The sequence below is a fragment of the Dunckerocampus dactyliophorus genome, chromosome 1, assembly GCF_027744805.1.
Source record: "Dunckerocampus dactyliophorus isolate RoL2022-P2 chromosome 1, RoL_Ddac_1.1, whole genome shotgun sequence".
NCBI lineage: Eukaryota > Metazoa > Chordata > Actinopteri > Syngnathiformes > Syngnathidae > Dunckerocampus > Dunckerocampus dactyliophorus.
In genome coordinates this window covers 34,316,394-34,338,374 of record NC_072819.1, presented here as the reverse complement: position 1 = coordinate 34,338,374, position 21,981 = coordinate 34,316,394, and the positions used below count along the sequence as shown (strand labels likewise).

The 21,981-nt window shown below is 40.7% G+C and overlaps 2 protein-coding genes across 6 annotated transcripts in view; one reads left to right on the top strand and one right to left on the bottom strand.

The window, feature by feature from the left end:
• Window positions 1-21,981, bottom strand: part of cacna2d3a (calcium channel, voltage-dependent, alpha 2/delta subunit 3a) — a 166,391-nt gene that overhangs the window by 22,215 nt on the left and 122,195 nt on the right. For all 5 annotated transcript variants that reach the window (XR_008566413.1, XM_054755462.1, XM_054755547.1 and 2 more), the window contains 9 exons: window positions 21,858-21,929; window positions 21,137-21,198; window positions 20,960-21,027; window positions 20,261-20,306; window positions 20,055-20,152; window positions 19,888-19,981; window positions 19,690-19,785; window positions 19,252-19,373; window positions 18,534-18,611 (listed from right to left, as the gene is read on the bottom strand). Coding sequence is in view for 4 of the 5 variants with exons in the window: in XM_054755462.1 (XP_054611437.1) it covers window positions 18,534-18,611; window positions 19,252-19,373; window positions 19,690-19,785; window positions 19,888-19,981; window positions 20,055-20,152; window positions 20,261-20,306; window positions 20,960-21,027; window positions 21,137-21,198; window positions 21,858-21,929 (736 nt within the window). In the remaining variant the exon portion in view is untranslated. The remainder of the gene's footprint in view (window positions 1-18,533; window positions 18,612-19,251; window positions 19,374-19,689; window positions 19,786-19,887; window positions 19,982-20,054; window positions 20,153-20,260; window positions 20,307-20,959; window positions 21,028-21,136; window positions 21,199-21,857; window positions 21,930-21,981) is intronic.
• Window positions 862-15,942, top strand: LOC129169431 (leucine-rich repeat and transmembrane domain-containing protein 1). The gene is made up of 4 exons (XM_054755873.1): window positions 862-1,546; window positions 10,727-11,111; window positions 11,201-11,406; window positions 12,839-15,942. The coding sequence occupies exons 1-4, from the start codon at window positions 1,540-1,542 to the stop codon at window positions 13,351-13,353; spliced, it is 1,113 nt and encodes a 370-aa protein (XP_054611848.1). The 5' UTR covers window positions 862-1,539; the 3' UTR covers window positions 13,354-15,942.

Below are 21,981 nucleotides of genomic sequence, written 5' to 3'. Positions count from 1 at the left end.
ACCATCAAAAATAGTATAGTCTCTTAATTATTAAAAATGATGTGCAAACATACTCATAACATTCCAGCTTTCAATGTTGTCTGAAAACAGAAGTACAGTGCCCAAAGACATGTTATCAAAATGACTGCCCTGACCACAAACATAGACTGCCAATTTGTGCAAGATAGTCAAAGATCGTCTAAGTAGCAGGAGTGTTGCTACTGCCGCAGATTTAAGGACTACTGCAATTTTTTCCATGCACGATTTTTTATTTTTTGTGAGTGTAAATAGGGTAGACTTTCGTGAAGTTGAATAGGGCTGGTGATGTACAACACATGTACAGAAATAGTTGTCCAATAAAACAAAATTACAGTCTCACATGCACATACACTGACCAAATGGGTTGCCCCTCAGTGTGATATAACTAAATTGCCAATATCATGTATGTAAGCCTGTGACTTGAATGACAGTTTAATATGACAGGGTGAATCAAAAGCATTCAGCTAAAAATAGGATGAAAATGTGGATGAATAAGGGGTCATAGCCAGGAGGACATGATCCAAGGTCATATTAAATATAATAATCATTAATCACTCATTAATCTATTCCAGCCTCATCCTTTGTCCATTTTTTGCCTCTCCTTCAAGTGACCCAAGAGCTCAAGAGAGCTTAGTGGTCCATCCATTTGCAGTACATGCAAAAACCATCCAATGTAGATTTACTGCAACAGCTTAATACCCTACTGTGTCTACGTGTGTGCATGCACATGTGTGCATTCATGCATGATTTTTTTTTGCAGCTCTGGGAGTGTGTTCTGCCATTCTCTCTGCCCGTGGCTCTTGCATATTAGCATCTGAGGATGGCACCGCACTGGGCAGCCAGGCTTCATGTTTCTGTTTTTGCAGCGGCAGATCCCAGATCCAGTTTTACCTCGTGCAGCTCTTACCAAAGAAATCGGGACCGTGAATGTCAAAGTGCATGTGCACCCTGAGATTTAAGAAGCACAGCTGTCTGCCGAGGGACGACACACTGTCACATTTACTGATATAACTAGGGACAGGGGGAGGAAGCAAGCAAGCAGCAAGCAGAGGATGTACAATTTAGAGAAAAAAAAACATAGCGTCAAGGCAAAGGGAAGAGAGAAAAATATGTCGAAGCACAAAAAAACAGCGTGATGGAAAATAAAAGAGACAGAAAGAAACAGGCTGCAAGCAAGAGGAAGAGAGACAGGGAGAGAGCACTCGAGCGAGAGAGAGAGCTTCAATGATTCCCACACTGGCTGGCACTAAGCTCTGTGTTCTGATCCGGCTCCTCTGATGGGGTTTCATGCTTGTAGGCAGTGTTGGGGATTCTGAGAGCAACGCACGTTTCAAAGCCGTATCTTGGCTTATTTTAAAATCCTACTCACTGACCATCTCAGCCAACCAAGATGAGAGTCAGGAAAACTCATCTCAGCCTTAATGATGGCTAATGGATGCTGAAGAAGGGTCAGTCACTTGAACCCAAAAGTGGAGATAAAAAGGACAGCAAACTCCTGCGGTTGAAGGACGCCCAGCAGATATGAGAGGTGAGAGAACTATTTAGGATTGTTTTTGTTCAAATGTGTGTATGAGAGTATGAAGGTGGGCTGGTACAATCTCGAAATGCATAAACAGTTGTGTAATACAGCAGTGGCTGCACCTAATGAAAATAATTTCTGAATTCAAATAGTTACACATACAGTAACATTCAACTATGTGTTTTGTTCATTGCTGTACTGTACTTTTGCATCTCTCGCATCTTTCTGTTTCCAAAAAGCAATGCATTGGTATTAGGCTAACTTAAAGTGGTAGCCACTTGCTGTGGGTTGTGTGTGCACATCATTACAAGCCTCTCTGCATGTATACTTGGGGGTGGAGGGACTCATCAGAGCAAAGAGCCATTCTCAGTGTTGACCTCGTTCTAGAGTCGCAACGCTCCACTGAGCTGATGCTCTGTTTATGTGCGGCCACACAAGCGCTCTGTTTATACTTATGAGTGTATTTTCAAGGAAATACACTTATGGGGATATCCTGTAACTGAGGGATGTGTACCGAAAGTTTGTATCATAATGGCACCGGAGCCAACGTACATGGTAGTAACCAGACCCAAAAACTAAGTAGCTACAGTGCCTCATTTTGGTGCTGAATTGATTTACTCTTAATTTAGTGGAACTGATTTGAAGCAAAAGTGAGGTACTGCCAAGTGAACTGATAGTGTTACATTTGACATCACTTTAACATTTTGCGGTGAGCATCTAGATAAAATACTCAGGCCAAAGTGCCATTGTACTTCACCTCAAAAGATGCAAACTCAGCCACCTGCAAAAAGTACATGAAGGCAATATCGTGTAAATAACCTTTCGTAAGTAATTTAGGGTCCTGACAGAGGCACATAACCTAATGCTCTTTTTAAACTTAATTGCCGACCTTAAGATGCCAACCGCAGTGCTCAGTTCTAACACCGTATTCTTACACTCGCACACCCGTTTCTCTGTCGCTCCCCAAATCAGCAACACAACACTTCCTCATGATCCACCAATCACACTAATGGAGAAGTGCATTCTGAACATCAACATTACAACACAAGCAGGTCGTCACACTGACTTAATTTTGTTAAATTAATACAGGACTCTTGCATATAGGATTAACTAGCAAACACCATTGTAACAGTCAACATAGGTACCATTGTAACATCGCCACAATTGCATAACAGTGATCAATTTCTGCTGGAATTGTGCAGAATGTATGCCCTTAAAGTGCTGTAAAATCTTGCATATTTGTACACACATTCTCTGTGTTCTGTATTGCTGATGTTTTTGCTGTGATAATTATGACAATTTGTTGTAGATTTGAAATCATATTGGTGAATGTATTACTTAGTTGTCATTTTATGTATATTATTGAAGTATTTAAATTACTATTCTGTTCAACCTGCATGTCACAAAATTCTGTAAAAATAAAAAGGCGATGTTTTTGGACAAAATTTTTACGTTTTCCTTCTTTTAAGCACCGGCACCATTTAAAAACAATATGCAAACGATACGCAATCCTACTAGGAAAGTGCTGGAAACTACAGTATATCATACTACATTAACCTCAACATCTTTCTGAAATCTTTCATTGAAGGAAACTACAGAATATAACAAATATGACCTATGACCTATCAACAAATATTTGATACCACTTTAACATTTCCAAATAGCAATACCTTTTTATGGTTGCTCTTTGTTTAATATTAATATAAGACACAGCTGAAATATTCAACTTGTGACCACGCAATTCAAACATTCAAACACTCACATTTTAATTCAAGGCGCAAACTTGTGCCGAGGTTACGGTGCTATTTAGAAATAAGCGGAATTTGAACTGCATTGTGAAATTAGCACAGCACACAAGGTCTTATGGCAAATTTAAATGAATGAAATTATGTTTCTATTAAACTCCTGGTGTGTGATTGTAGTGCACATGATCACAGAATTTGATCTTGCTGTGCTCCTTAATGATTTGATTTGCACTGTTCTTACATTCTGGGAATGAGCTAATTCTCATTTGACTGGAGTGTTCCCATTTTTTAAAATGCGGTGTCAAAACTTTTATATGGTGTGCTGTATCTATGAGTTCAAGATCTGTAAATACACTGCTACATTCCCAGGTTTGGGCCTGAACTTCATTTCATTTAGCCACGAGCTAGTCCAGCCAATGCTATAAATACTACTGTAATGTTCCAGGAGGAGTGGACATGTGAAGCAACTCAAAGGGAATCAGACACCCAATATCTGCTGTGTATGGATTTGTGTGTGGGTAGAGAGTGGGTGAGGGGTTATAGTGCGAGACTTTGACGTCACGGAAGGCCCATGTCTAAGCAGACTGGAAGGGTGGGCGAGAGCATCATGGTCTTGCTTATTATACTCAGCCTTGTGCTGTTTGTGCTAACTTGATAAACAACATTTTCAACTGTTTTAAAATATAGAGATTAATACAGAGATTTGCAATGTTATGTAAGTAAACCTGTCTCCAAAATAAAAAAAAAAACACATCATAAAATAAGAGCACTGTGTAAGAGCACAACCCCCGCCAAGTTCAAATACCTGAATCCTGTAGGTGGCGGTAATGTCCGACATCCAATGCTGATTGGTGTTTTCAAAATGATTAAAAAAAAATTATTTTGGATCAGTTCTATCAGGAAAATGTAAGTAAATATTAGGGCTGTCAAAAATCATGCGTTAACAGCGGTAACTAATTTATTAATTAATTATGCGTAATTGAGCGTAATTAATGCATTGACACCATGGCAAGCCACACCTCTCTGTTAATGGCAGCAGATGGACACAGTCACTTTTATTAACTTTATTCTGACCTGAATGCATCAACAACAGTGCAATTTCAACATCATATACAGTGGAACCTTGGTTAGTGTCATTAATCCGTTCCAGAAGGTCTGACTCTAACTGAAACGATCGCTAACAGTATCCCATGAAAAAATAATGGGAATCCAATTAATCCATTCCAGAAAACCAAACATGTTAACACAAAACGCGTTTTTATCAGTGGCCGGTAGTGCATTTGGTATCTGGGCCTTTAGTGGGAACAATAATTTTTTCACCAGACACCGTGAGAGCCAGCATGAAAATGATGCACCACAATAGGAATGCGCCATACAGGTGTTTAGAACCCATTAAGTAAGGTAGCCATGGCCGCCTTGAGATTGCCGCGACTACAATATTTTACCAATATAAGTCCCCTTATCTTTGGATACACAGTCACCAATACGCCCGACTTACATTACTGCTAATAACTTTGAGTCAGTAACAAATTTCCACCGGTACACCAGTGCTTGTAAACATGGCGCTCACCCAAATTTGACGAGCATAAATGTAACGGCTTGGTGATTCATGGTTCAGACAACTCTAAACATCTACACTACAACATCAACTGAAGAAGTTCAAAATCAATATTTATGTAATAACATGACAAAAATATCAAACCTTTTTAAGGAAAATACACATACCAGAGATTTTTCCTCAGTCAGCCATTGTGAGCGTAACTTACCGGGCAGAACAGTTTTGCTCTGATCAACCAGTCAGGACAGGGGGTCTGCCACTATGCTATGATCAACAAATCAGAGTTCGGGGCCTGCAAGCTGGCTTTGCGGCAAATCAGAAGTCAAATCAGGAATCTGGCAAACAGCCCCATTGCTACTATTTATGTGACAGCGACCTCGCCGGGATGTCTGGGAATTTGATTCTAAAGGCTCTGGGCAAATTACCTTGATATGGCAACACAGAGAAGCTCAAATCTGATTGGACAAAAATAATTTAACATACACATACAGTACTGGAAGCACTGCAGCCAAGTAACACACTCCAAAATGACGATAATAAGACTATTGAGAATACATTTATATAATTTAATGGAACAAATACTCAAATTCAAGTTTGGAATGTAAGCCAGTGCTTCTGTTAGTGGTTAGGCCAGCAGAGAAGGCTTTGATGGCCTTGACTGCAGACCACTGATTTTTATAGTTTTGCAACTATAGTTTTACATGCAGTAAACAATTCCAAATGCATATACATATGTTTAAATGATGAAATGAAAGAAATGAAAGGGATACATGAACATTTAATGTTACTTTTACCTTAACTGAAGACGTGATTCTTGATGTGATGTGATACCACACGGAAACCACCTTCCTGTTTTGCCAGGAGTTACTTCTTGAATTCAATAGTGTTTCTCAATAATCAAAAAATGGAGCCACAAAAAGTTTTAAGTGCCAGAATTTTGATAAATAGGCTGAAAAACACTCTTGAATTGAATTGAATTCAAGAAATAACTCATGACAAAGATGATCTTGCTACCACATCGTGTCTTTGGAAAAACTCACAAGAAAAACTCAAGACTCACGTCTTCACCGAAGGTAAAAGAAACCTTAAATATTCATTTAACCCTTTTGTTTGTCATTGATGATACCGTACCATGTTTGAGACCGCTGATTACATTGTAAACAGGCTACGTAGCTGACTTCTGGCACTGGATGTGATTTTGTAACTCTGTAAGCTACCTTCTTTGTTAGATACTAAGGACGTTTTATGATAAAAATACATTAAGAACACCTCTGGACTCACGCATTGTATAAATGATACGACAAGATGCGTGCCATGTTGTACGTTAACCAAGGCAAAATTTTGGCATACCTTTTCGATGTTAAGTAAAAAACACGCTAACCAGGGAGCACGCTAACCAAGGTTCCACTGTATATATCTCCAACTCACAAACACGTCCCTCATTCAATCTCTCATTCTCACCACAGGGTGAGGTGCATTCACGGACATTCCGAACTCCAAACATCACAACATCTTCAAACAGAACGACAATACATGGATATTAGGAGTGTCACGAAATCTTGTGAACAAGATTTCTCATTTTAAAAAAAATGTCTCATGATAATAAATTAATTAATCACAAGATAAATGAAAATGAACACCATAAGTTTGACGGCCTCCATATACTGTATTACCATGTGCATTTATGTCTCTTTTCCTGGTCTCTCACCTCCAAACAGGTAGGAAGGAGTTCTCTTGCACTCTGAGAATTGGTTCAGGACCTAGACGCGTCATAGAGCAAAGGCATTCCATAAAACAATGCCAAACAGAGTGAGACCTGTTGTCAATCAGGCAGTCGCTTTGTCTCTGTGGGGGGAGGTGGGGCCCCTAGCATACACACACACAGCAAAAGAGTGGAGCTTCGTGAAGAGCAATGCAAGGTAACGTAGTAGAATAGTATAAATTTTCGAGAAGTAGGCTTAAATATTAATAAATGGAATATTTTTGTAGTTAGAGCAAACCTCTAACTACAAGCCACGGCTTTAAGCATAGCATGCTAGTGAGCTAACTAGCTAGCCTCCAATTTATTTAGCCCTTATAATTTAAAAAAAGGGCTTCAAACGGAGTGGGGAAGAAGGACAAAGTAAGAGCCAAAAATTTACCACTGCGTCACGCTCTCACAGAATTTGAACTGGCATTTTCCACTTAACAACACAATCAGTCTGGACTGAAATTGTCACTAAAACAAAACGAATTACATTTATGATGTGCGTGAAAACCTGCCATCTATAATCATTCACAGCAGTACAGCAATCCAGCAAGTATCACAGTATAAATATATTGGCAGTGGTCTGAGACAGCTCTCACCTTCACCTTCTGGACTATGGGTCATCATCATTTATAAGTACACGCCAGGACACTCACTACATTCACTTGACACAGTTTATCATGGAGCTCATCTCAACTCTCAGTCTTTTGTAGTCCCGGGTCAGATGGCCATCTCTTTCTATGCGTTGTTTCATTCACTGGTATCTTCATCTAGAAATCATTACTAGGTCTTTTTCCGTCATATCTACACATCCCTTACAAACCTACTACCAGTTATAGTTTACACTCACAAGAGCGGTTTCTTCTCACTCCCGAGAGTGAGAACCAAACTGGGGAAAAAAGGCCTTTCAGTTATCTGGCCCTTCAGATTGGAACCAGTTCCAAAACAAGCTGTCTGTAAGAGAGCTGAGCTTGCAAAACACATTTAAATCTTGATTAGGAGGTTTGGCAAAAAAACGTGGTGGTTGTAAACATTTTATTTGACTGTAAAATACACTGTTTTAATATGTGCACATGTAAACTGTTTACTGTAAATTGCTTCTGCTTACACGGGTCTGGGTCGCGGGGGCAGCAGTCTCAGTAGGGAAGCCCAGTCCCAGACCGGTCACTGGCCACCTCGTCCAGTTCCAACAGGAGGACACCAAGGCGTTCCCAGGCCAGCTGTGAGACATAATCCCTCCAGCATGTCCTAGGTCTGCCCTGGGGCCTCCTGCCAGCTGTGCATACACTGAACACCAGGGAGGCGTCCAGGAGTCATCTGGACAAGATGCCCAAGCCACCTCGACTGGCTCCTCTTGATGTGAAGGAGCAGCGGCTCTACGCTGAGCTCCTCACCCTATCTCTTAGGGTGAGTCCAGCTGTAAATTGAGAGCTTTGCTTTGCGACTCAGCTCTTTCTTCACCACAACAGTCCGAGCAACTGCATTACTGCAGACATTGCGCCAATCCGCCTTTTGACCTTGTTCTCCAACCTTCCCACACTTGTGAACAAGACCCTGAGATACTTGAACTTCTTCACCTTGGGCAGGGCCTCATTCCCAATCGGAAGGGTGCAATCCACCCTTTTCTGACTGAGAACCATGGCCTCGGATTTGGAGGTGCTGAGTCTCATCCCAGAAGCTTTACACTCAATAAACCACAGCTGGAGGTCACAGCCCATGAGGACATCAGGACCACATCGTTTGTGAATAGCAGAGACGAGATCCTAAGTTCCCCAAACTGGACCCCCTCGACACCTTGGCTGCGCCTGGAAATGCTATCCATTAAAAATTATGAACAGAATCGGTGACAAAAGGCAGCCTTGGCGGAGGTCAACGTTCACCAGAAACAGGCTTGAATTATTGCTGGCAATGCCAACCAGGCTCCTGCTCCAGTCGCACAAGGATCGTACAAGGGGGACCACCACCCCGGTTCGTCAATCCAGAGGTACTGTTCCCGACTTCCACGCAATGTTGAAGAGACCTGTCAACCAAGACAGTCCCACAACATCTACAGCCTTGAGGAATTCAGGGTGAAACTTTGCTTTGCCACCAAGGAGTTTTTTCACTGCCTCAGATACTTCAGCCATGGTGATGGACCTGTCCGCGTTTGTGTCCTCAGACTGTGCTTACTCTATGGAAGGTATGTCAGTGGGATTGAGAAGGGGCGCAAAGTATTCCTTCCATGCCCGATTATATCCTCAGTCGAGGTCAACAGACCCCCATCCCCACTATAAACAGTGTGGACTGGGCACTACTTTCCCTTTGTGAGGCGCTGGATGGTTTGCCAGAACCTTTTCGAGGCCAACCAACAACAGTTTTCCATGACCTCAAAAAACTCCTCCCATATCCAAGTTTTTGTCTCGACAACCGCTGAAGCCGTGTGTCGCCTGGCCTGCCGGTACCTGTCAACTGCTTCAGGAGTACCTCAAGCCATCCATGCTCGATAGGACTCCTTCAGCTTGACGGCAACTTGAACCTCTGGTGTCCACCATCACGTTCGGGGTTTGCCGCCATGACTGGCACCGACCACCTTGTGGCCACAGCTCCGGCTGCCTCAGAAAGGAGGCATGGAATACGGCCCATTCGGACTCAATATCCTGGTCCTTCCTTGGGATGCAGGCGAAGCGCTGCCAGAGGTGGGAGTTGGAGACCCGACAAATGGGAGCCATTGCCAGATGTTCCCACCACACCCTAACTACACGTTTGGGTCTGCCAGGCATTCTCCCCCGCCATCTAATCCAACTAATCACCAGGTGGTGATCAGTTGACAGCTCAGCCCCTCTCTTCACCTGCGCGTGTCTTCACCTGCCAGAGAAGTGACATTCCATGTCCCAAGAACTAGATTTGGCCATTGAAGACCAGGTCGCCCAGACGCCCGCCCTCGACTGCCACCCAAATCAAATCAATGCTAAAAACACACTTGCTTGCACTGGCTTTTAACGCAAGCTTAACTGATATTTTTATTTTTTATCTGTTTTTTATTTGTACTTTTAGATGTACTTTTTATTGTATTTTTTTAAGCTATTTTTCATACTGTTTGTTACTCATTTACAGCACTTTGGGGCAGTAGTGGCTGTAAAATGTGCTTTATAAATAAACTTGGCCCTCACCCGTCACCAAGGACCTGTTTGCCCCGGGAGACCTTACCAGAGGCATATAGCCCCAGACAACCTCCTAGGACAGGGGTGGGCAAACTTTTTGACTCGCGGGCCACATTGGGTTAAAAAATTTGGCGGATGGGCCATCTTTATATAGGTGGTCATCAAACAGAGCGACATACTTGCTCACGGTGCAACAAAACGAAAACACAATACATTCGCAGCAATGCATCACATAAATTAACTACTACTACTACTAAGTGGGTGATAAACTAAGCGCTAAATATAACATGTAATTTAACATTGTTATTATCAAATGTCCGCAAGGCATGCTGGGTATTCCAGCTTCAACAAAAATATGAGCTATGAACAATAAAATACTGGATTTCAAGAGTATGTTAACTCCTCCTCTCTTACGACCTCCTCAACATATTTTGCAACCCAGCAAAATTGCAACAAACACAGCAAAATGTTGGGAGAAAGAGTACCACAAGCTACCCAGCATGCTTTGCGGCAGGAATATATGGGTGTTTTTTTGGCATAGGAATTGTGCATAGGTATTTATTTGTATGCCCACATGGAGCTTTAGGTAGGTTGCTTTGTGCGTCATGTATGTTGTGTTGTTTGGATTGCTTTTTTGTTCAAACTATAGATTGCATCTGACTATTTTGGTGACTCTTGTGTGCCGCAGTGGCACTGCAAGTCATGTTGCCAGCTACAGTTTCGATGTTAAAGGTTTTTTAAAAAAAAGAATTTGTGTGCCCACCCCTGTCCTAGGATCACTCGGGCACTCAAACCTCTCCACCACTATAAGGTGGTGATTCACTGATTTAATATGTAAACATTTTTTATTGCGCTGCTGCCACTTGGGCCAGGTCGCTCTTGTTACAGAGATTTTTAATCTCAATGAGTTTTTAACCTGGCTAAATAAAGGAGAAAAAAAGACACCTGAAAACGTTGTCCTGTTTTAAATGTAATGTATTGTACTTTTTGTCTCTACAGTGTTACTGGCATGTTGCCTCCTCTCCCTCCTCTCTCACTCACATGCCTGTCCCAAAGAGTGCAGCTGCAACGCAAACACCAAAGTCGTGGACTGCCGGGGTCGCGGCCTGTATGACATTCCCCGACGATTACATCCAGACACCCAAGAATTATATCTCCAAGACAATCGGATCAGAGGCCTTGGATCGGTGGCTTTTCGAGAAATACCCCTGGTTCGCATTCTCGATCTATCAAATAATTCTATCACATCTGTTTCCCCAACTGCTCTTCTGGGGCTCAGAACCCTGCAGCGCTTCAGCCTGGCCTACAACAGCCTGAGAGAGCTTGACAAGCGGTTGTTTGGACCCATTCACTCACTTTCACACCTTGATCTTTCACACAACAGGTTAGGTGTCACAACTGTCTAAATCAGACTACTATTGGATTTTAAAGTCATTTTGCTAATTTGGTGTTGTGTTGCTTGCCTTCTCCCAGCCTATGGGGCTTGTCCGGAGCCTTGGGAGACAATCTGAGGAACCTGAGCCACTTGGGACTCGCCCACAACAGGCTAACACGATTGGACCGATCCCTGCTGGAAGCCTTGGGCCGCCTGGACAGCCTCACACTACGAGGCAACCCATGGAAATGTGACTGCCACCTTATAGGCCTCAAACTGTGGCTGGAGGCCTACCTCTTCAAAGGTGAGAGCACTGTTTGGACAATAATTCCAACAGATAATCACATTCAGTGCTTTTGAAATGATGAAACTTTATAATACAAACAATAAAATAAGTCTTATATATGTAGTATAAACACACACGCACATACACACATATTTCATAACCTCTTGCAGGCCAATCATAAAATAGGATGGATGTGGATTGTGTGTGTTGTTTCATGTGCAGTTGTGAAGAGCTACTGTTCTGGTTTGATTTATACAAGACGGAGTCCACCGTATTTTTTTTTTGTGTGTGAAAATGGAGCTTTTTCAGTTTATGTCAGTGCATTAGTAGATCCGATTATAAACGTACATGTGTACACATGTACATGTTTTTACACTGAAAAAGCAAGTTTCTGTTTACAACTGGATAAAGTTACCATGATAACATTATTCACTATGCTATGCAGTGATAGTTACTGTATATCTGCAGTTATGGTGGCCAAGAAGTGCTGCTTAACAGAAAGTGAAACAAATTAAAATGACCCAAACTGGAAGGGGAATGTACCAAATCTCACATTTACAGGAAGTGATAACATTTTGACAAACCCGGTTGGGGGATTTAGCACATACACTTTAATAAACTGTGAAAAACTTTCAGAGAACAAATTAACATTTCAGGAAACAAATTAACCAAAGGTGAAGCAAAATAGCATTTCAGCATTTCAGTTTTATTAAAGAAAAGGATACACTGTTTATGTTACACCACGTTAAGATTAAGCCTACATATATGACAATTACAAAGTTGTTGCAAGAAAATAAATGGAAACGTAACACACTTCTGCATGTGTGTGTTACTGAAATGTTCATTTGTTTAGCATTTTCTTAATGTGTTTTCTGAAATATTGATTTGCTTTCTGAAATTTCTGTTTACAGTTTACGTGTGCTTTACACTACCCGGTAACTGTATGCCATACCCTCTGCAAACTAAAAATAAAAAGAGTTTGTGGGGGTGATTAAGTTTAAAATTACAGGCAAGATTATTTACATGACAGCTATCCTGGCATGCACAGTATTATGTAACAAAATTGGAGCTGGCTTGCCTGTCTGCATTTTGCACTCTTTCTTTAAAGGCTGCAAATTATAATTAGCGAGAAATAGAACAATAGTCCTGGATGCAAGAATGTGTAGTGAAGAGAAGACCAGAGATTTACTACAATGTGTTGTCTGGATTACATAGTAATAAATAAAATATTGATTTACGGTGAACACAGGGGGCGGCTGCTGAAGTCCTGCCATTAATCATAACAAACTTCATAGGGCCAATTCTAGAAAGCCGTTAAAGTGCTAGATTAATTAACACTGCCTCACAAGCCCATGAACTGGTTGAAGCTGAGCTGTGACTGAGGTCATCTCTATAGTGAGGTGCCAAAAGGATTATAATATAACTGATGATGTATATCTCTGCTCTCAAGGTGGTGCAGTGGATGAGGTGCTTTGCTCCCAGCCTGTCGAGATGAGGGACAGAGACCTACAGAAGGTCCCTTACCAGCTTTTCCATGCATGTATGACCACAAGCTACCATTACTTGTTTGCCAACATACATCATCTGGAGTCGGAACGGCTGCTGCGAGGCCACATCCATGGCAACCATGCTCATCCTTCAAGCCACGCGCTCCATGTCCCGATGGAAATGGGGGAGGGGTTTGGTGGAGGGGGAGGAGGAGGAAGTTTGCCAGAATGCGAGCCTAAGCAAAGGCACCGACCAGTCAACTTGCGCCATGCCATTGCCACAGTGATCATCACCGGTGTGGTGTGTGGGGTAGTGTGTCTGATGATGCTGGCTGCAGCAGTGTATGGTTGCGCATATGCTGCCATCATGGCCAAATATCAGCGGGAGCTAAAGAAGAATGAGGAGTTGGCAGCGGCTCGTGCAGCCGAGCATGCCACACTGGATGAGAAGGAACCACTGGAGAATGCTATTGCGTAGGAGATGATGACACATATCCCAAACTTCAAACGTGGGCCTCAACCCTTTAACCTAATCATCTTTGGATGCCATATGTGTGTTTGTGCATGTGCGAGTGTGAGAAAAAGAAGAGGAGTGTAATTTGAGATTCATGTTTGTGATGTCGTCTGAAACTTGGGTAGCCCTCTTACACAGGTATTTGTCTATGCACTAAAGAAGAACTGGAAATAAAAAAACAGAGATATCTATTTTCTCTTGAGAAAATAGAAAGATGCATATCACAGATACAGTAGATACAAATTGCTATATTTATTACTCTGTATTTGTAGATCTTAGTAAATCTCTGGTATCTGAAATGAATTTCAGCATTTGGTTCATTCAGCTGTTGTTTATAGTTATCTTGTCTAATTTTGAAATTCAAAGTAGGCAGCTGTTTTCAGTTATGTTTTAATTTGTTTGTGATGAAGGAAAAAAGTCTTTGTGTTATTATTTATGCTGATTGTGTGTATGTGTGCTGAATGCACATATTTATAGAGAATTTCATTGTTTGTGCCTAATAATGTGATATAGTTTTGCAGAGAAAATATGTTCTATGAAGGATATTTTTCTGACAACTCTTTCAGGGACGATGGGTAAATTTTTGAAGCAATAACAAAACTTGGACTCAGCCTTGTTGTTTTCCCACAACTTTACGGGTTCATGTGGATTATTGTACTGCTGCACAAAATTACATCTACACATGCAAACTTTTACTGTCCATTCAGTTGAATTGTTATTTGTGAGTCATGGCAACTACATAAAGGTAGATATGTCTTTCAGTATGTATTATACAAAATAAATGGAAACATTTTACCTGACTGCAGTATTTATATTGATCAGATCTTTGAGTTTCTTGATGATACATTTGTATAACACGACAAAATGGCCAGTCCAAGTGTGCCCAAATAATTTTTTATACAGAAGGAAAGACCATTTGAGTGAAAAATTACTCCGCTTATCTTGTCAAGTGATAAGATCCAGTGGATTTAAAAGGTTTCACATCACTGATAGAAAATTATAAATGAATTAAAAGGAAAAAAAACATGTTCAGACTCTGTTTACTACAAAATCCAACAAATTTTGCCTTTGACACATCTGAAGTTAGTTTAGCAGGTATAACACAATATGTTTTTATTTATTTTTCTCAAGACGCTGCGCATCCCCTGAAGTCTTCTGGCATCGGTGAGACTCACCTAACACTTTGAAAACCACTGTTCTCAAGGGTTAGTCGTTGTTGGTATGTGTGACTGTTTAACACATGACTGAATGTGATTAGTCACATTATGAAATGGTTTACACACCTTCAATGTTGTTTTATTTATTCAGGTTTTAAAATTTGTTTTGGAATTGGTGTGAAGTGTTGTTTTCTCATTTGCAGAAAACGGTTTTGTTGTTTACATCCTCAGAAATTGGCATTTTAAAGGGTATTGTCAACTTTTAATATCCATCTGCCATCTTGCTTTTAATGTCAACGTTGCAACACAACAAATGCAGAAACAACTCAAATGATATATTTTTTTTTAATAGTTAAAAATCCATGTGACATATATTGAGTAGAGGCTACTGTACATATTTTTGGTGTTTACATTTGAGTGTTTTCTTAGCAATTACAATTGACATTATATGCATAGCCAGAAAACAGCAGCAAATCAAATCTTACTCAGCCTGATTGAGATGTGCAATAAATACACACAGATGCAGTTGGTCTTAACATCTTAACGACTGACCTGACATTTATGGCTCTGTGTGTTGCGCCAGCAAACCCAATGCACGTGGCAAAGGATGTGACTGCCACCTTACACACACGCAGACACAGTAATAGAGTGTGTGTGTGCGTGTGTGCACGTGGATGTGTGTGTATGGTCAGCCCAGTTGTGACTCAAGAGATGTCTGGGGGAGTCCAGAGGAATGGGCAGGAGGGGGGTACCATGGCATGTGATGTCATCAGCCTGTCTTGTCAAGTTAGTGTGCTAGTGTATTCACAAGTCTACAGCTCAGTGGAGCGGAGGCCAGTGAAAACTGGCCCTAACCGGCCCACACTAAATTTGCATTCCAGCCTACATTTCCCCTCCCATCTGACTCTCTTACATAAAATCATTCTTACAGACATCCCCCCTGTCTGATAGGCATGATCATCATTACTGTACATCACCAAGTGATGTACACCAAGAGTATAGTCAAATGGAGTACACAATAGCGTCACATACCTGACACAATGATGTAACCTTAGGAGAATACTGGGAAAAGAATATGATGGGCTGCATGTTTATCACTCTTCTAGGAATCGGATGTATACCAGGCACATGTGCATGTCTTTGTGCGTGTATGTGCATGTGCGTGTGTGTGAGCTGTGGTACCACACAGACTCCCCCATCTCTGTCCTTCTGCTCCAATGGTTTCCCCCAGGCCTATAGTACCCACAATGCACTGCTCTCATGTCAACGCAGCCAGGCACTGTGAAAATGGTTCTCTTTTTCTGCCCTTTTCTGCACAACCCCCCCCCCCCCCCCCACACACACACACACACACACCACCTCACCCCACCCCAAACCCACCCACTCCTTGCCTTGTCTCACCAATCCATCCCGTGTCTCACCAATGCTCTGCCCAGATACAGTGTTGTACTGTGATTCTTGACATTCGTTATAGAGGAAAGAGGTGGAATGATTATGGTCTGCACAGAAAGACAGAGAATCCTGCTTTATATTGTTACACGAATAAAAGTGACAGTGTCATTAAGAAAAATGGCCTGGGGCCACACCACTCTACATTCATCTATGTAGAGCCACATCTACAGTATGATTCACCATGTTTATTTCTGCCCTCACTTTATAACGCAGTTACATTGTTACAACAATTCATTACTAACTTCTTGGATTATTTTGAGTCGCTTTGTTTATTTTTATTGTTCAAGGAGACTTGTAGGAATAGCGATTGCATTAATTATAAGACATGACTTTCTGGTTATTTCCTTAAAATCTGCTTGATTAACCTGTCATCATTGCGGCCATCATTCAAACCTACAGCAAGTGTATCACATTGGTAACATTATGAGCAACAACCTACTGATTGCATCTGTTTCATGATATGGGTTTGACATTGAGGTGCCCCTGTGTGATGTTGTGAAACAAGGAAGGTCAAAAACCTAAACCTAAACCTAACTCAATGTGCATCAAATAAGAACACTAGCAAAACAAACACAGATGAAGTATTTATACTACTACCATCTATTATTATTAGGAATGTTAGGAATATTGCCATAAAAATAAGATATAGAATGCTATCAGTATTGGTTTTTTTCTGCCGATATTGATATTGGCACCCACGTGAGTCCTCAAACAGCGCCATGCTCCATGGAGCAACAAAGCTCGCTAACTCAGTATACCTACACTCTGAAATTATTTCCAAGTTTCACCTTTGGATTGTAAATGTGCAATTTGCAATGAGTGTGAAGCGCTGGTTATGTGAGGGTAAAGCAAGGCGTCTTGATTCAATATTTATAACCTAATATCACACCTCAGGGAGAACCAATCTGGATCACATGCAGCGCTATGAAGCTAATAATGAAAAGAAGCAACCAATGATACTGAAAAAAAAAACTACCTAGCTATACCCAGTTTTTAATTTCACTGACTATTAGGGCAGAGTTTCACACTTGGCACATTACTTTGTTCTTATACAGATGTTTGTGCCACATAGAAATGTGTAGCTTTCCAAATGGTATCTCTGCTGTTGATAGTAGGACATGTTATAATATTTCACTATTGGTCATGTAACTCATTCAATACCAAAGACGTAGTTATACATTTTTAGAAACCCGAACGTCCGATCACAACAACGTATTTATGTCTTTTACATTTTTTTTTTGCCTGAGAGGCTAAACGAGGTGATGATGCAACTCCTCACCAATGACTTAGGCTTTAGAGCAATTTCAATGCCATAAAACGGCCACTGGGTGGCAGAAGTGCATCATCTGAGGAAGGAGAAACACACATGACAGACAGGAAGAGGAAGGCCTTGCATAAGGGCAGCTGTTTCATTGTGTACCACACGAAAAAAAATACTTTATAGGGAAATTTTAATGCATGCACACGCATAGTTCAGTTCCAACTCACATAGTTCAGTTCCAACTCACATAGTTCAGTTCCAACTCACATAGTTCAGTTCCAAATGTGAAAATGGTAAATCTTTCATGGTGTTATATTTGTACTGTAAATAAATTGTTATTTTGATAAAAAAAAAAAAAAAGTTATGTGTTATGTTGTGGTATAAATGTTTAGATATTTGAGCTGTCACAAAAGCAAAGAAAAATTGTGTCAAAGTGAAAGTTATGCTTGAAAAGTATCTTTTCACAAAAAATTTTCATCATTTTCAATCATTTTCAGTAATTTTCTCCCTTTTCTCGTCGGCAACGGATATTTTCCTGAAACTTACCTATGTTCTACTGCTGATTGCTACAGAACAGATAAAAGACGAGAGTTTAATCTTTTTTTTTGATAGGTTCCATGTTTATATAGCCATAGAACACAATATTCTGTGTGCCTTGAAAGATCAGTCAAAATCATCTAAAACGGCTGGTACTTAAGGTTTTTTTTTTTAATGACTGGGATTGAATGAGTAAATGATATATTTTGTTGAGACAAAATGTTTAAAATAAATATGGCACTTTTTCAAAAACTTGTATTACGTATTGCAATATTTGTCTTATTTTGCAAAAAACATTTTTATTTGTGAAATGCATCCAGTGGCATCACAGTAAAAGAAGCATAATGTGTTCATTACACAACAATAGTTTGAGGGAAGAGCTGCTGTCGATATCAGTATCAGCTGATATCGGTATCGGTGATGAAGTGCTGGACAATATCGGTAAAAAAGCCAATATCGAGCACAATTAATATGGTCAGGCTTGAAAAGTCCTGGATGCAAAAGTTGCTTCTATCTTATTCTATTGAGCATGCATTCATTCAACAACAAGCGGACGGACAAAAAAAGCAACACAGTCACTCTGTGGGCTTTCGCTCTTTAAAGAATAGGCAAAGAAGAAGGGACAGACAACAGCGGAGCAGGCAAGCAATGCCTGCACAGTTGTAAGAGGAGAATATTGTAGCCACTGTCATTGTAAGAGTGTGTGGGAGAGATGGAAGCAGCCACCCTCTACTTACCCGCAGCTATGGGTGACTTCCTCTCATCCAGGAGCTGAATGGCTGTGCTGGCTAACACAATGCTCTTGTTTTCCGATCCTGCAAGTACACAACACACGAAGTTCACACCTTATTTTTCATATCAAAATACTTTGTATTAGTTCAGAACTGACCACAGAGGTGATCGGTTAATCGTGCACCGAAGAGTCATAAACACCAAAGAGTAATAGTTCATGGCTGCAGTTTGCTCCCATGAGTGAGTGCATCCAAGGTAAGCCTCTGCCAGCAAAATAAGAGGCTTTCAGATCACTTGTATTAGCTGAGACTAATGGGAAGCCCGAGGCTGCGGACAGATGAGAACAACTTCCCTCTTCGGAGGAAAAAAACATTTTAAAGCCCTGTGTGTTGTGTGTGTGTGTGTGTGTTCTGGCCCAGTCACTATGGAAAGGACCTCTTCGTAACATATCTTATTTCAACCAAAAGCAATCTGACCTATCCACAAGAACACAGCATGGAATTATAAAAGAGCAGGGAGAAGATGAAATATATGGGTAGAGCAAAAGATCAACTGTGGGTGAACAAGAAGCGAGAAATCTCACAAAAAGTAAGTATGCCTATATACACCTAATGCCCATTACTGTTTGAGAATCCTGTTTTTGTAGCAAGCAGTAGTGTTTGCAAGAATTTTCATTACAACTGAACTTGGCAGACAAAAAATACTACATTGTCATCAACCAACCTGTGTTGAAGGGCAGGGAGTAGACAAATGTGCCAGGAACTTGTTCAGCTGCCCTTTTGTACCACAGGGGGAAGTGATCGGCATTGAACACCCCCTCTTTGTCTTCAGCTGTCAGGAAGTCTCTTGAGACAGACAGAAACAACAGCGACGATTCATACACATTCAAAAAGTGTTAAAAACTCACAGGCTACAACATTAGGTGCACCTGCAGTCTAATGTCTAAACTGATTCAATATTATAAGTGTACTAAAATTGTAATTTTAAACTGCATTAATTTAAAAATGTGTATTATTGTAGTCTGCAGTGGTATAAATCGGCAGTATATTATACTCATATGTCTTTATTAATATTTTAGCCCTATCATTAGTTGGATAGGGTAACTCGATGGAAACTGTTTAAGATTCAGGATTAGAAAGATAGAATACACAGCATGCTTACTGGTTTATAAGCTCATCAGGTACTACAAACAGGTTGATTCTGGACAGTCCGGTCCTTGTACCCAGATAGGCAATCTCAACTCCTTTGTCAGAGTTCCTGTGTTTCAAAATGTTTGAAAATGTTGTTGCAAATATTAACATAATTCTAGGTTTACAAGGTAAAAAAATGTCTACTTTGCAGTGTGTAAGACAGACATACTCAGACTTATTAAGCACCAAGCTGGTCCAGTAGGCCTCCAAAGGGGCAGTTACCACTGCATCGAAAAGGACTTCTTGAATTAACTCCTTGTCACCTAAAACACATTACTTGTGTTATGAACCACAGACCGCAAATCTCAGTGCAAGGTGAATTGTTGTTATACAAACATTGTAATTGGGGCTCATGTCCACTTAGATAGAGTTTGATTGCCTCAATTTGGGCCAAGTAGCGGTGTTCTGGGTGCTCATCAGTGTTGCAGTATGTCCTGTTGTATAGAGGAATGACTTATAAATGAATTCAATATAGCAGCAATCGACTGTCAAAGCTATGTCAATGCACTTAAAAGCAACAAAAAAAAACTAAATTACCGTACCATTCATCTGCAAGTGCTACATCAGGATGCTCTAAGTCATGAAGACCTACAGTAGAATTAAAAAAAAAGAAATCACGTATTCAATAACATTTTTTAAAAATCCACAAATTAAGCTGGAGTAGCTATTAACCTCTTGCATTATTAAAAACATGCAAAAAGAGAAAAATGTATTTTTTGGCTGGTTGTGACAGGTCTGATCAGGAAGAGCCAAGTCATGCTCAGACCGCTCACGATGATGGATACGTTTGGAGTAACACACAGACCACCATGACATGAATATTAATGTGCATGAGGCTGGATCATGGAAGTTGACACAGTGGCTGACGAATGTCTCTGTCAAGATATGATTAACACAGCTAAAAAGTCACTCGAAAATATTACAATGTGAGGTTTAATTTCACATTTACATTAACACATAATGGTGAGCTGAAAGGCTAATTTAAGCAAGTTGTATCATTATCCTCCACTAGTTTCTCTAGCAAAAGCTCACTTTATTTGAAAGTACCTCAGCAACATTAACACCAATTTTCACTTTTATAATATGATGTATAATGTGCTGCACGTTCATATTATCACAATCATGCCTTATTACAAGTTACTGATAATACAAATATAATACCAAGTTTACAGTATTTACTTACATCTGCCACTGTTTGTATGTAATGAAAGTGGTAATCAATGGGGAAAAAAGCACTATACCTTCTTCCACAGTTACATTCCCTCTGAAGAAGAACATGCCATGGCCTCTGGAAAGGGCTACGCCAAGGCTAACAATAAAAAAAAACTACTTATGAGTCTTTAGTGTGAAAAGTATAAAAACAAGCTCATGCTTGGTTCATTTTTATGTGCACAGATAAATATCTCCATTTGTCTTACCTGAAAGGAGTGCCCTTGATGTCTGTGTAGTAGTAATCATTATGCAACACCAGTACACGTCGCTGTAACAAAAGGGAAAATACATGATGTATTGTGGGGTGCTGTTCAGAGTCACAACACCAACTCAGCAACATCACACACTGAATGGTAACGTCTGATGGAATGGGATTTGCTGCACCATGGCTCCATCTACTGGTCACAGGAGTATCTGCTCATGGTGGATGCTTCACATGTAAATTCTACAACGCTTTTGCTGTGACTTTTTGCATGAATAATTGTGAATATGCATGAGCGTTTGTATGCTTCAGTGTGTGTGTTTGTAGATACATAATTTCCATATTGAATACTTATTAATCAGGCTAAAGTTCTTTACAAAGGTTTGCAGAGAGTGAACACACATGCACATGCGCGCGCGCACACACACACCCCCACACACACACACACGTGCACACACCTGAGTGTGTTTCTCTTCACTGGGCTGCTGTCTCTCTTGTATTCAACAACATGTGCATGTTGGAGATAAGGGGCTCACATACTGAGGCAGACACACTCGTGCATGCAGAGCAAACCACATCAGACACAAATTCCCTAGTCAATGTTGTACATCACTGTATAACCTCTTGGCAGAGCAGGTTGCTGAGTATTGCCTTTGGAACACCATATCATGCCTTTAGAAAATTGCTTTGTTTGTACATTGTCCATTAAAATGTGCATTGCTCACCCCTTTGTCCACACTCTTCTTCACCTCCATTGAGAAGGTCCCCGTCTTCCTGTTCACCATGGCATTCCTCAGCTAAAAGCACAACGATTGGGCAGGTTGAGCGTCAAACATGGCTTTTATTACA